Below are 14,679 nucleotides of genomic sequence, written 5' to 3' on the forward strand. Positions count from 1 at the left end.
TGGTGTTGCTGCTGCTGCTTGTGGCAATGCTGCTGCTTCTGCTGCTGCTTCTGCTGCTGCACTTGCAGCAGCATTTGCAGCATTTGCAGCAGCAGCAGCAGCAGCACAGCCCACCAGGGCCCTGTGCGTATCTGCATATCTGCCTGCATATTAATAATAGTAAATAGCAAATAAATAAATCTAAATAAATAAACAAATAAATAAATAAATAAATAAATAAATAATATATTTGTTTGTTTGTTTGTTTGCCTGGCAGCTTCTTTGTTTGTTTTGTCGCTAAGCACTGCTGAAAATATATATTTCTCAAAGGGCGACAAAACCTTCGCCTTTTTAAATCCCTTTGAAGCAATCAAAGAGCCCAAAGACTTACACAACCTTATTCTTAATCAAGGATATACAGGTAATTCTACAGCTAGCTAGCTAGCTAGCTAGCTAACTAACTAACTAACTAACTAACTGTATAGTTAGCTATATAGCTACATATCTATATGTATATATATATAATATATATATATATATACATATATATTAACAAGAAGCAAAGGACCTCCAGAGTTGTATTTTAACACAAGGATACACACAGCTAGCTGGCTAACTAGCTAGCTAGCTAGCTATGGTAGCTTAGGCTTGGGGCGCGGGCAACTCGTTAGCTGGCTAGCTAGCTGGAGACTTAGCTAGCTAGGTGTGACGCTTAGCTAGCTAGCAACAGCAGCAGCGGCAGCAGCAGCAGCACCACAAGAGCCGCAGCAGCAGCAGCAGCAGCATGCGCAGAGGCAACACGCGCAGCAGAAGCAGCATCATCGTCATCATCATCATCAGCAGCAGCAGCATGAACACGAACAGCAGCAGCAGCAGCAACAACAGCAACAGCAGCAGCAGCAGCAACAGCAGCAGCAGCAGCAAGAGTAAGATTTTGCTGATTTGTTTGGGGGTGTGTAGGGCTGAGGGTTGACACAGCATTCTTAAGCGGCTGTGCTGCTGCTGTTGCTCTAACAAACTGTCTCCTTAAGCGGAGACAGGTGCGAGCTGTACGTACACTGAACAATCATAAGAGAGGGAAGCTACGATGCCTTAGACTCGGTACAAACCCTAAACCCTAAACCCTAAACCCTAAACCCTAAAAAATAGAAACAAAACTCTTCACGCAGATGCCTCAATCAACCACAAACTCCTCCAAACCCTAAACCCTAAACCCTAATCCGTAGCCCTATTCTATCATTTAAACCCTAAACCCTAAACCCTCATTATGTGTGCCTTCTGTAGACCCTCCCCTCTAAACCCTAAACCCTAAACCCTAAACCCTAAACCCTAAACCCTAAACCCTGATAATATGTGGTTTCGGTAGACCCTCCCCTCTTCCCCTTCCCCCGTAAACCCTAAACCCTAAACCCTAAACCCTAAACCCTAAACCCTAAACCCTGATGATGCGTGTGTTAGGGTCTAGCATGAGTTCTTCTTGCGGCGATGCATGCGGCATTTATTCGCGAAAGAAGTGCAGCAACTGCGAGAAAAATATACAGGGTTTAATTTTATACGGGTTGGGTCCTCAGCAAGCCGAAGAATGCCGACTGCGCATCGATGCAGATGTCAAACAACTCTGGGATGATGTTAGCTACTTACTCCTCCTCCTGCTGCTCCTGCTGCTGCTGCTGCTGCTGCTGCTGCTGCTGCTGCTGCTGCTGCTGCTGCTGCTGCTGCTGGTGCTGTTGTGTTGTTGTTGTTGTTGCTGCTGCTGCTGTTGGCTTGCTGATGATGTTGCTGCTGCTTAGACTGCTGCTGCTGCTGCTGCTACTGCTGGTACTATGTATACAGTTATTGCTGTCAGACTTTAGGGTTTAGGGTTTAATGAGGGTTTGATGAGGGTTTAGAATTTAGGGTGTAATGAGGGTTTAATGAAGGTTTAGGGTCTAGGGTTTAGTGAGGGTTTAATGAGGGTTTAATGAGGGTTTAATGAGGGTTTACTGAGGGTTTACTGAGGGTTTAATGAGGGTTCAATGAGGGTTTAGGGTTTAGGGTTTAGGGTTTGTGGTTTGTGTAAGGTGACGCTTCCTTCTCTTGAGTCTATTTTGCTGCATTTTAATTCTTCCGATTTGCTGGAGCAGCAAAAGCAGCAAAATAGGTTTGTTTATTTTTTGTTGTTTGTTTGTTTTAATATTTTTATTTATTTTATCTTATTTATTTGTTTGTTTTGTTTATTTGTTTTATGCTGTTTGTTTGTTTTTATTGTCGCTTCTCTTTTCTTGTTTTGTTTGTTTTAATAGTTTTATTTATTTTATTTGTTTATTTGTTTTATTTGTTTTGCTGATCTTTTCTACTTCATTGTTTGTTTTGTTTGTTTTAACTATTTTATTTATTTGTTTATTTGTTTTATTTGTTTTGTTTGTTTATTTGTTTTATTTATTTTTATTATTATTTTGTTTTGCCTTTTAATTATTTTATTTTTTCGCCGTTTTGTTTGTTTATTTGTTTTGTTTTGTTTGCCTTTACTCTTTTCAATTCTTTTTTTTGTTTATTTGCTTTGTTTTGTTTGTTTATCATTAACATTATTATTTTGTTTTATTATATTTTACTGTTTATTTTTAGTTTATATATTTTTTTATATATTTGTTTTATTTATATGTTTGCTTTTATGTTTATTTTGATATTTAGTATTGTTTAAATATTTATTTTATAAATATTAATACCAAAATATTTATTTATTTATTTGTTTAAATATTTTAATTTAATTAATTTAATTTAATTTAATTTTTATTTCTTATTTTTTTCAGAGTTCGTCGCCAGACAAAGCAGAGGAGCCAAGAGAGACGACAAAGCAGCAGGTAATAAATAAATAAATAAATAAATAAATAAATAAATTAATTAATTAATTAATTAATTAAATTAAATTAATTATATTGTTGGTGTTTATTTGAAAATAAACAAACATCAATCGATAGAGTTGCTGCTGCTGCTGGCTTCTCCTAAGGTGCTGCTGTGTTGCTGCTGCTGCTGCTGCTGTTGCTGCTACTGTTGCTGTTGCTGCTGCTGTTGCTGCTACTGCTATGGCGTGGGATTAGATTAGGGTTTGGGGTTTGTAATGTTTGAAGGGTTGTTAGGGTTTAGGGTTTAGGGTTTAGGGTTTTGTTTGCGGTGTACAGACACCTCAACAAGTTTCGACGCATTCAAAATACACATTTGTTTACAGCAGAAGAATTGAGAGCCTTTGCTAATGGTGTTACTCCCTCATCAAAACCCTAAACCCTAAACCCTAAACCCTAAACCCTCGGCGTCTAATCGTTGGGGCGCCGCAGCGATTAAAACTGCAGTACTGAGGAGACAGCGTGAAGCATTAAAAATGTTTTTTTTCTTTTAAAATAAATTAAATATATAAATAAATAAATAAAATATATATGTGTACCCTACATATATATATATATATATATATATATATATATATATATTATATATTAGATGAATGTATTCAAATATAAATATCTGGTGTACGTCTGTTTAATTGTTGAGGTATGTAAAAGGCAAAAAGACAGCAGGTAGTGTTTAGGGTTTAGGTACGGTTAGGGTTTAGGGTTTAGGGTTTAGAATTTAGCTTAGGGTTTAGGGTTTAGTTGGAGCAGTGTAGAATGGAGACATAAGAGGGTGTGAGAGCGCAAAACCCTAAACCCTAAACCCTAAACCCTAAACCGTAAAGTGATAATATGTGCTGCTCGAGCAGCAGAGAACGAGGAGTTGTAAACCCTAAACCCTAAACCCTAAACCCTAAACCCTGTTGTTTGGGGGTGTGGGAGCTCTAAAGACAAGGGATACAAGATTGAAAACAAACAAAACGCAAAAAATAAAGCAAATGCAGTGGGATAAAGAAACAAAACAATAAGTAATAAACAATAGACATGCTGTGTATATGCATACACCTGAAAGAGTATTGAACAGACATAAATACAACAAACAATAAGAAAGCCCTTTTAAAAAGAAGTGAAGAGATATTAAAGTTTAAAATATCTTTATTTTATCTGAAAATTAGTTAAAACTGCCCATATTATTCGGTGTCTAGGGTCGAGGGTTTAGGGTTTAGGGTTTAGGGTTTAGGGTTTAGGGTTTAGGGTTTAGGGTTTGGCGGCGACTGGAGGAGCTGCGGTGTACGGGCAGGGGTTGGCTGGGGGTTTCTGCATTTAGCTGTTGTCCTATGAACATTTATTTTTACTAAGGCTCAATGATTTGCGAATCTGCTGCTCTCAAACCCTAAACCCTAAACCCTAAACCCTAAACCCTAAACCTTTAACCTGCATGCAAAACGCTCAAGCTATGAGCCCAGCCAGAGAGCGGCTGCTGCTGCTTTTTAACGGCATTCTTTGTCTTAAACCCTCACTCCTAAACCCTAAACCCTAAACCCTACTGAGGGGTTCCCAATGCCCGCACTGGAAACCCTAAACCCTAAACCCTAAACCCTAATTTTACCCGGGGGCGGTCGGCTGCTGTTGCTGCTGCTGCTGCTGCTGCTCCTGCTGCTGCTGCTAAGAGACTTCATTCTGCGCTTCTTTTTTTGCTTTATTTTCTTGCTTTGGGGCCCTCAACAGACGGAAGACAGAAAGGCAGCAGGCTTGCCTCAGCAGCAGCAGCAGCAGCAGCAACTGCAGCAGCAGCAGCAGCAGCAGCAGCACACCTTTGCCTCCTCTGCCAGACGTTTGGGCCCAAGGGGGGGCCCTGGGGGCCCCTTCCAGCAGCACTCCTACATGCGTGTTTCTGCTGCTGCTGGCAGCAGCAGCAGCAGCAGCACAGCCAGCAGCAGCAGCAGCAGCAGCAGCAGCAGCAGCAAGCCAAATGGATGCGCATAGCCTAAAGGGATTCGCCATCGAACAGGGGCCCTCAACCCCAGCAGGGGGGCCCCCTGGGGGCCCCCCAGGGGCCCCTCACTCTGCTGCTGCTGATGCCTATACACCCCAATGCTATATGCCGATACAGCTGCTGCAACAGCAGCAACAACTGCTGCAGCTGCAGCAGCAGCTTCAGCAGCAACAGCAACATGCACCTCAGCAGCAACACCAACAAGAAACCGACTTAGGCCCTCTACGGCAGCAGCAACTGCTGCAGCAACATTTGCTGCAGCAACAACTGCTGCAGCAACAACTGCTGCAGCAACAGCAGCAACCCCACCCAAACTCACCGTCGCAGCAGCAGCAAGCGAATAATGCACAGCAGCAGCTGCTGCTACAGCTTCAGCAATTGCAGCAACAGCAGCAGCAACAGCTACAGCAGCAGCAGCAGCAGCAACTTCAACAACAGCTACAGCAACAGCAACAACTGCAGCAGCACCAGCAGCAGGAGCTCCAGCAACAGCAGCTGCAGCAGGACCAGCAGCAGCAGCAGCTGGGGGGAGAACTGCAGTCTGCAGAGCGGCAGCAGCAGCCGCTGCTACAACAGCAGCAGCTGCTGCAGCAGTTACAGCAGCAGCAGCAGCAGGACCAGCAGCAGAAAAGGAGCGCACGAGCTAGAAAGCCGCAGCAAAAGAGGCAGCAGCAGCAGCAGCAGCAGGAGAGCATATACAAAAAGACATACACCAGCAACAACAGGCGTGCAAGAGCAGCGGGAGAAGCAGCAGCAGCTGCTGCAGCAGCAGCGGCAGCAGCAGCAGCAACAGCAGCAGCCAACGACACAGGAGCAACAGCAGCAGCAAGCGAAACACCTTTTGGAGCCGCCGCAGCAGCAGGAGCAGCAGCAACAGCAGCAGCAACAGAACCAGCGATAGGCAGCAACACCAATACAAATCCATCGAACCTTCTGCTGGCTTCTGCTGCTGAGCATGTAGCTGCAGCACCCGGTGCGACAGCAGCAGCAGCAGCAGCAGCAGCCGCAGCAGCTGCAGCAGCAGGCCCTTCATCTCCAGATGCAGCAGCAGCAGCAGCAGAAGGAAGCGCACTTGAAGGTGAGAGTGCTTCTTTAGGTTTGCTGCAGCAGCTTCCTGTAGTGGATGAAGCAGCAGCAGCAGCAGCAGCAGCCCAGACAGCTCAGCAGGCCGCCGCAGCCGCAGCAGCAGCAGCAGCAGCAGCAGCAGTGCCTCGGTGGAGACTACGACCTGTAAGAAAGCGCAGCAGTTTGCGTCTGCTGCCGCTGAATGAAAGAAAAGAGTGGGAGGCCCCAGAGCTGCGGCAGTACCTTAGGGAGGTATGCTGCTGATGCTGCTGCTGTTGCTAGTGCTGCTGCTGCTGCTGCTGCTGTTGCTGATGCTGTTGCTGATGCTGACCATTCTGATGCTGTTGCTGCTGGTGCTGATATTGCTGCGGGTGCTGCTGCTGTTGCTGATACTGCTGCTGCTGCTGATACTGCTGCTGCTGCTGATACTGCTGCTGATGCTGCTGCTTGTGCGTGTTTTTTTTTGCTGTTCGTTCCGCGTGATCAAAATCCTTTCCTTTTGCTGCTGTTGCTGCTGCTGTTGCTGCTGTTGCTGCTGCTGCTGCTGCTGCTGCAGCGAGACTTGCGGGCTTACGCTTTGTGGCAGCAAGCGGTGCAGCGGGTATTAGATGAAGGGGGACGCGAAGCAGCAGCAGCAGCAGCAGCAGCAGCAGCAGCAGGACAACTGAATGCCCTGTGCAATAAAAAAAGCAAGAAGAGCAGCAAAGAATCACTCCTTGAACCTCCGAAGAGGTAAGCCCTCACAAACCCTAAACCCTAAACCCTAAACCCTCAGATGTCCTCCACCTAAACCCTAAACCCTCGATGCAAACTAGCTACGACCCACACTCGTAAGAGAGACAGGAGAGGGTATCTGTTGCTGTTCTTCCTCTTTGGTTTGAGGGTTTAGGGTTTAGGGTTTTAGGGTTTAGGGTTTAGGATTTAGGGTTTGGGGTGCTGCAGGTTGCTGCGCCACGAGCCGTTTGACGAGCAGCTGGCGCTGCAGCACTACCAGCTGCTGCAACAGCAACAGCAGCAGCAACAGCAAGAAGAAGAGCTCTCCGCAGTGAAGTCGGAGGACAGCAGCAGCAGCAGCAGCAGCAGCAGTAGCAGCAGCAGCAATACGGTTGCAAATGATGAGGCATGCAGCAACAGAGTCGTTGCTGCAGCAGCAGCAACGGTTCCAGCAGCAACAGCAGACGATGCAGCAGAAGCAACAGCAGCAGCAGCTGCAGCAGCAGCAGCAGGAGCACCCCGTGGCTTTGCAGAGGCAGCAAAAGAGGAAGATGATGATGCCCCAGATCAGCCCACTGTGCGTCCTGCTGCTGCTGCTGCTGCCGTTGCTGCTGCTGCTGTTGCTACTGTTGCTGCTGCTGCTGCTGCTGTTGCTGCTGCTGCAGCTGCAGGCACCGTGGCATTTGATGTTGGTGCCTGTAGCTGTGTTGCTGCTGCATGGTGTGTTGCTGCTGCGATACGCATAACGTTGTTCTTCTTGCTGCTGCTGCTGCTGCTGCTGCTGCTGCTGCTGCTGCTGCTGCAGTACGGGATGGAGCCTTACGATTCATCATTGGAGGAGCGCGAAGAAGCAAAACTACCTGATGTATTTCCTTCGGGTATTCAAAGGAGAAGAGACGACGCATCTGTAGACCGTAAGCTGCTGCTGCTGCTGCTGCTGCTGCTGCTGATAGTACTAACACTACTACTGCTGCTGTTGATGCTACTGCTACTGGCGGTTCTGCTGCTGGGTTTGGTTCTGCTGCTGGTTTTGCTGTTGGTGCTGTTACTGCTGCTGCTGGGGGTTGTGATGCTGCTGCTGCTGCTGCTGCTGCTGCTGGGGGGTGGCTGTGGCGGCCTCCAGTAGCAGCAGCAGCTGCAACAGCTGCTGCGACAGCAGCTCCAGAAGCAGCTGCAACAGAAGCTGCAACAGGAGGACGATTAGCAGCAACAGCAACAGGAGCAGCAGCAGCAACAGGAGCAGCAGCAGCAGCAGCAGCAGCAGCAGAAGCAGGTGTGTGTGTGTTGCTGCTGCAGCAAAGGTTAACTACCACATGTTTTTGCTGCTTCGTTTTCTCGATTTGTTTGCTCCGCACATTGGCTTAGAGGATTGGTCCTTCGAGGCGGTGTTTGATTTAGTTATCAAACGAGTAAACCCTAAGCCCTAAACCCTAAGCCCTAAACCCTAAGCCCTGCTAGGGGCTTTCCTGCTGTCCACCCTCAACTCTAAGCACTCATCAGATGCAAACGCTTTAAACTCTAAACCCTAAATTCAATTTGATAGGAAGGAAAGCTTTAGGATTTAGCGTTTAGGGTTTAGGGTTTAGGGTTTAGGGTTTAGGGTTTGCTGATTTTAGGACTTGAACGAATTTGGAGCCCGTTTCTTCTCGCGGCTCTCCGCCCTTATTGGCCGCCGGTACACCCCAGGTAATTCTAATTAGGGTTTAGGGTTTAGGGTTTAGGGTTTAGTGTTTTTTGGAGTTGATGCTCAGAAGATGAGTTGTTGCAGCTGCTGCTCGTGCTAGTTTGATACTACTGCTGTTCTTTGTTCTGTTGCTGCTGTTGCTGCTGCTGCTGCACCTTTTCCTGCACGTGCTGCTGCTGCTGCTGCCCTGTTGCTGCACCTGCTGCTGCTGCATATGTTGATTATAGATCTGCTGCTGCTGCTGCACGTGGTATATCCGCTGCTCTTTTGTTTTACATCTACTGCTGCTTCATCTGCTGCTGCTGCTGCTGCTGCTGCTGCTGCTGCTGCTGCTGCTGCTGCTGCTGCTGCTGCTGCAGGTAACAACCTGTCGAAGTGTTTATGCAAATTTTTAGAAGACCGAGCGGCGATTGATTTTTTGTTTTTGTTTCCTCTTGGAGTTAACCCGTTTCTTGTTAGAGGCTGGGAGGATGTTAAACCCTACCAGGTATATATCAGGCCTATGCTGCTGCTGCTGCTGTTGCTGCTGCTGGTGTTGCTGCTGCTGCTGCTGCTGCTGTTGCTGCTGTTGGTGGTAGTGGTGGTGGTCCTCGTAGTGCTGCTGCTGTTGCTGCTGCTGCTGCTGTTGCTGTTCTGCTGCTGTTGCTGTTCTGCTGCTGGTGATGCTGCTGGTGTTGCTGCTGTTGCTGCAACTGTTGCTGCTGCTGCTGTTGGGGTTGCTGCTCTTGCAACTGCTCTGTTTTATTTTTTTAAATTTATTTTATCATATTATTTTTTTAATTTATTATTTTTAATTTATTATTGTCGTTTTTATTTTTTTTTAGTTTATTTATTACTTGTGCATTTTATTTTTAAGATTTATTTTGAGTTATTTATAATTAAATTAATCCATGACATATTTAATTTAGTTAATTTAATTAATATAATTAATTTATTTTATTTTATTTTATTTTATTTTATTTTATTTTGCTGCAGCGGCTGCGATGTCTTCGTCTGCTGGTGAATGCGGCTCTGGGCGACTCAGCGGCTATTCACAACGTAATAGGTAAAATAAATAAATAAATAAATTAATTAAATTAAATAATTAAATTAATTAAATAAATTAAATTAAATTAAATTAATTAAATTAATCAGAAGAAAATCAAACATTTTGATGTATTTGTTTCATAGACAAAGTTTGTCTTGGTGTGAATACACAAAATAATTTTAATAAATTAAATAAATTAAATTAAATAATTTAAATAAATTTAAATAAATTTAATAAATTTTATTTAATGCTGCTACTTTTGCTACTCCTGCTGCTGCTTCTGCTGCTGCTGTTGCTGCTTGTGTTGCTGCTGCTGCTGCTGCTGCTGTTGCTGCTGCTGCTGCTGCTGCTGCTGCTGCAGACACCTGGGGACCTGCGAAGAAGTCTAATTTTTTAGACGGTTCATTCTTTATTTCTTCTGAGGGTTTTGTTTTTTGGCTAATAGCGGAGCATCAGCAGCCTCATGTTTTTAAACTCTACAAGGTAAACCCTAAACCCTAAACCCTAGCAGCAGTAATCAGTAACGCCCTTAAAGCCTTGACTCCAATAAACCCTAAACCCTAAACCCTAGCAAGCAGCACTTTCTTCATTGCAGACACCGCAAGCAACGGATTGCGCGAGAGCGCCAGCAATTCAGTGTTTAGGGTTTAGGGTTTAGGGTTTAGGGTTTAGGGTTTTGTCTTCAGGAGGACCCAGCAGAGGGAACGCTGGAGATCGTGGCGGAGACTCTTGAGCAGCTGAAGGCGCTCGCGGAAGAAGAAGAGGTATAAACCCTAAACCCTAAACCCTAAACCCTAAACCCTCAAAACCCTAAACTGTCAAAACCCTAAACCCTCCTTTTCCTCTCTATGAAACTAGGCTGCTGCTAGCTCCATCCACGTACCTCTTAGGATTTAGGGTTTAGGGTTTAGGGTTTAGGGTTTAGGGATTAGGGTTTAGGGTTTAGGGTTTAGGGTTTAGGGTTTAGGGTTTAGGGTTTGGGGTGTATGTACTCCAGGCAAAGGATCCGCCAGATGAATTTTTTCCTACTCTTCTTAAGGAGAAGCACAGCGAATTGGAAGCTGCTGCTGCTGCTGCTGCAGCTGCTGCTGCAGCACGACAGGAGCTGGAGCAGCAGCAGCAGCTGCTGCGGCAGCAGCAAGAGCAGGAACATGCAAAGGGTATGGAACCAACCCTCTTACAAAGGGTTTAGGGTTTAGGGTTTAGGGTTTAGGGCTGCAGCTGAAGCCGAAGCTTTTGGCTCCACGATTGAAGGCTCAGGGTTTACGGCTAGGGTTTACGGTTTAGGGTTTAGAATCTAGGGTTTAGGGTTTAGGGTCTAGGGTTTAGGGTTTTGAATTTCAGGCGAGGCGGAAGCAGACAAAGCGCAGCCCGAGAACGCAGGAGATGCAAACCACAGCGATGCACCAATTGAGGTAAACCCTAAACCCTAAACCCTAAACCCTAGGCCTCAGTCTTAGATAGTTCGGGTTGGCTGCCCTCATAGCAGCAACAGCAAATGGCAGCAGCAGCAGCAGTAGGTGCAGCAGCAGCTGCTGCTGCTGCAGCACCGCGAACAGCAGCATCAACAACAACAACAGCAGCAGCTGTAGCTGTAGCACGTCCAGCAGCACCAACAGGAGCAGCAGCAGCAGCTGTAGCACGTCCAGCAGCACCAACAGCAGCAGCAGCAACAGCAGCAGCAGCAGCAGCAGCAGCAGTTGTTGCTGTTATGTTTGTTTGCATGCGCAGTACCGCATTTTAATGAAGAATAGGCGGGTGGGGGCACGAGAAAGAGGCAGCAGATTGGAGGCGAGAAACCAGCGGATTGAAATGGTTAGCGCGCTGCTGCTGCTGCTGCTGCTGCTGCTGCTGCTGCTGCTTTTGCTGCTGGTGTTGGTGCTGTCGCTGCTGTAACGCTGCGCTGCTGCTGGTTTTAGTTTTGCTGCTTCTTTTAGCGCTGTTGATGCTGTTTTGCTGCTGTAGGTTCTTTTGCTTCTGCTGCAGTTGTTGCTGCTGCTGGCGTGGCTTTGCTGCTATGGTTGCTGCTGCTGTCGTACATTGCTTAGCCTGCTGCTGAGTATATTGCTGCTGCTGCTGTACTGGCTGCTGCTTCTGCTGCTTCATTTGCTCTTGCTCCGTGTGCTGCTTCTGCTGCTGCTGCTGCAGCAACAACTGGAGGCGTGCGGCCCGTTGGGTGAGGAAGGGTGCGCAGCAGAGGCTCCGACAGCAGCAGCAGCAGCAGCAGCGCAGCAGCAGCTGCTGCTGCGCTCTCGACTGTGCAGCAGCCCTCCATCTGTCTCACCATTGATGTCTTTTTCACCTCCGTTGCCGCAGCAGCAAAAGGGAGGGGGTCTTGGTGCTGCTGCTGCTGCTGCTGCTGCTTCTCCTCTGGTATCAGCAACAGCAGCACCGAGCGCACTTGTTGCTTTGCTTCATCTTGCTCTTACAACGCTGCCGCAGCAGCAGCAGCAGCAACAGCAGCAGCAGCAAGCGGCTCTATTGGCTGAAAGGGAAGACCAGCAGCAGCAGCAGCAGCAGCGGGTAGATGATGATAGCTGCGACCTGCAGATGAACCCGCAGCCGCAGCCGCAGCAGCAGCAGCAGCAGCAGCAGCACCAACACAGTCGGCAGCTGTCTCCAGCCGAAGCAGCAGAACTGCAGCAACATGCGCAGCTGCTCCTTGATGTAAGGCACTCGTTGCTGCTGCTGAAGAAGCTAGAAGAAGCGCAGCAGCAACAGCAGCAACAGCAGAATCAACAGCAACAACAGCAGCAGCAGAAAGGAGACGAGGAGGAACTCCGCGTACAGGCGGTAGGCAAAGGGTTTATAAGGGTTTAGGGTTTAGGGTTTAGGGTTTAGGGTTTGGCGTTTAGGGTTCTGGCTTACGGATTCGGTTGTAGGGTTTACGGTGTACGTTTCACCATTTAGCTTCTAGGGTTTAGGGTTTAGGGTTTAGGGTTTAGGGTTTAGGGTTTAGGGTTTAGGGTTTAGGGTTTGAGGGAGAAGGGCTCCTTAGCCACCGTCTCTGAAGATGCAAGAGAAGGTCTAGGGTTTAGAGTTTATGTGTAGGTGATGGAATTTTACGGATTGCTGCGATCCAAGTGGAAGGACGCAGCAGATGCAGCAGCAACAGCAGCAGCAGCAGCAACAGTAGCTGCAGCGGCAGCAGCAATCGGGCCGCAGCTGCTGCAGGAAGCAGACAAGACCTACAGTTTGTTTTGTGCTGCCCCTCAGCAGCCGCAGCAGCAGCAGCAGCAGAAACAGCAGCAAGAGGAGACGCAGCAGGAACAGCAGCAGCAGGAAGAGGAGGAGCAGCAACGAGAGCGGGATACACAGCAGCAGCAGCAGCAGCAGAGCGAGCAGCAGCAGCAGCAGCAAAGTGCTTCATCTTTTGACAAGGCTCCAGCGCTGCCGCTCACCGCAGAAGCGGCAGCTGCTGCAGCAGATTGATTTTGCAGCAGCAGCAGCAACAGGAACAGCAGCAGCAGCAGCAGCAGCAGCAATGTAGCTGCTGCAGTAGAGTTGCGTTTGCTGCTCCTTTCAACATTCGACAGCGCACACATGATATAAACCCCGAGCTATCTGTCTACGCTAGCGAGCTAGCTACGGCTAGTTGGCTAGCTAGCTAGCTACGTAGCTAGCTAGCTACAGCTAGCTGCGTTGCTCTGGCAGCGAGACACAGTAGTGATCTGCAGACAGAGCGGCTAGCGGAGGCACGTCGCTGAATAGGTCTTGCTAGATGGCAAGCTGTAGCTAGCTAGCTAGCTAGCTAGCTAGATAGCTAGCTAGCTAGCTAGCTAGATAGCTAGCTATAGCGAGCTAGCTATATGGCTAGCTATAGCTAGCTATTCGGGGGCAGCAGATTGGCGTTATGCTGCTTTTAGCTTCTTTCTGCTGGCAGGGAGTGCTGCAGCAGGAGTAGCAGCAGCAGCGGCAGCGGCAGCACGCGTCGCAGCAGCAGCAGCAACAGCAGCAGCAGCAGCAGCAGCAGCAGGAGCTGCTGCTCGCGCTTCTTTTTGTGTTTGTGCTGCTGCGTTGCATTGGTGGCTGCATTGGCGGGTTAAGAGGAAGTTAAATAAGTCGGAGCAGCAGATAATTATCTTTTGCTGTGTACATACACCGGAGGTGAGGAGAACGAAGATGAACAGGCCTTTGCAGCAGCAGCAGCAGCAGCAGCAGCAACAGCAGCTCCAGCTGCTACTGCTGCTGCTGCATGCAAGCATGCATGCATGCGCGCCGATCCTCCACTACCGGGCCAGCAAGCTAGCTAGCTAGAGATGTCCAGCTAGCTGGCTAGCTAGCTGGCTAGCTAGCTTACTAGTGTTTTGGCTAGCTAGCGATATTAGGGTCCTTGATGTTTGTTTGTTTGTTTGTTTGTTTGTTCGTCTTGTTTCTTTCGGTGGCGTTCGCCCTTTGTGTTGAGTGAGTGACAGCTAGCCAGCTAGCTAGCTAGCTAGCTAGGTAGCTATCTAGCTAGCCAGCAAGCTGGCTTCAGCTATATGTCAGCCCTTAGGCTGCCCCGTAGCTAGCTTCGTAGCTACCTACGGCTTTCCAGCAGCTTAGTTCGATAGCTAGGTAGCTAGCTATCTAGCTGGCTAGCTAGCCGTCTAGCTAGCTGGGTAGCTAGCTAGCTAGCTAGCTAGCCAGCTAGCTATCGGATTGGCTAGCTGGCCATTTGACTTGGGGGAGTTGTGAACTTCCAGACAACGTGTTGTTCTTTGAATTGTTTGTGTGTATGTACACCTCAGTCTTTACTACTGGTGCTGTTGATTGTGTATATACACCCCGTTCTTCTTCGTCGGGCTGTGCATGCATTTGCTTCACCTTATTATAATATAGATAGGACAGACGATGCTGCTCGGACCAGCATTGCAGTAGCTAGCTAGCTAGGTATATACCTGGCTAGCTGTAGGTAGCTAGCTGGCTAGCTGCTTAGCTAGCTGCGTACCTAGCTAGCTAGCTACTGACAGGGAAGGAGGTGGCAGTACACTGGAGTCCAGCAAAGATGCTGAGGGGAGGCACACCGCAGCTCTTTGGCTAGCTAGCTAGCTAGCTGTTTGGGTAGCTAGCTACGGCTAGCTACTAGTTTCCCTAGCTACCTGTTTGTTTAACTAGCTGTTTGCTTAGCTAGGAATCTCTTTAGCTAGAAGTTTGTTTAGCTAGCCGTTTGTTTAGCTAGCTGTTTGGCTAGCTAGCCGTTTGGCTAGCTAGCTGTGCTGTTCACTGGCTAGTGGAGAAGGTGTAGAGAGAAGACAAGGAAAACAAAAGCAGCAGCAACAGAAAATAAAAAATAATAAATAAAATTAAAAATTAATTAATATGAAAATGCGTCAGCCGGGACTCGAACCCGGGTCGCAACCTTGGGAGGGTT

The 14,679-nt window shown here is 47.7% G+C and overlaps 1 protein-coding gene across 1 annotated transcript; it reads left to right on the forward strand.

Moving 5' to 3' along the window:
* Positions 1–3,838: 3,838 nt before the first annotated feature.
* EAH_00025020 (hypothetical protein, conserved) lies at positions 3,839–12,758 on the forward strand (the record flags this gene model as incomplete). Its single annotated transcript, XM_013396667.1, has 16 exons — positions 3,839–3,843; positions 4,569–6,153; positions 6,458–6,633; positions 6,844–7,192; positions 7,421–7,529; positions 7,912–8,024; positions 8,232–8,301; positions 8,659–8,786; positions 9,275–9,344; positions 9,688–9,809; positions 10,013–10,090; positions 10,324–10,486; positions 10,671–10,741; positions 11,058–11,141; positions 11,475–12,119; positions 12,378–12,758. 16 exons carry the CDS (start codon positions 3,839–3,841, stop codon positions 12,756–12,758), a joined length of 4,149 nt encoding a protein of 1,382 aa, XP_013252121.1.
* Positions 12,759–14,679: the final 1,921 nt, after the last annotated feature.

Source organism: Eimeria acervulina, genomic scaffold, assembly GCF_000499425.1.
Source record: "Eimeria acervulina Houghton genomic scaffold, Eah_scaff200, whole genome shotgun sequence".
Classification (NCBI taxonomy): domain Eukaryota; phylum Apicomplexa; class Conoidasida; order Eucoccidiorida; family Eimeriidae; genus Eimeria; species Eimeria acervulina.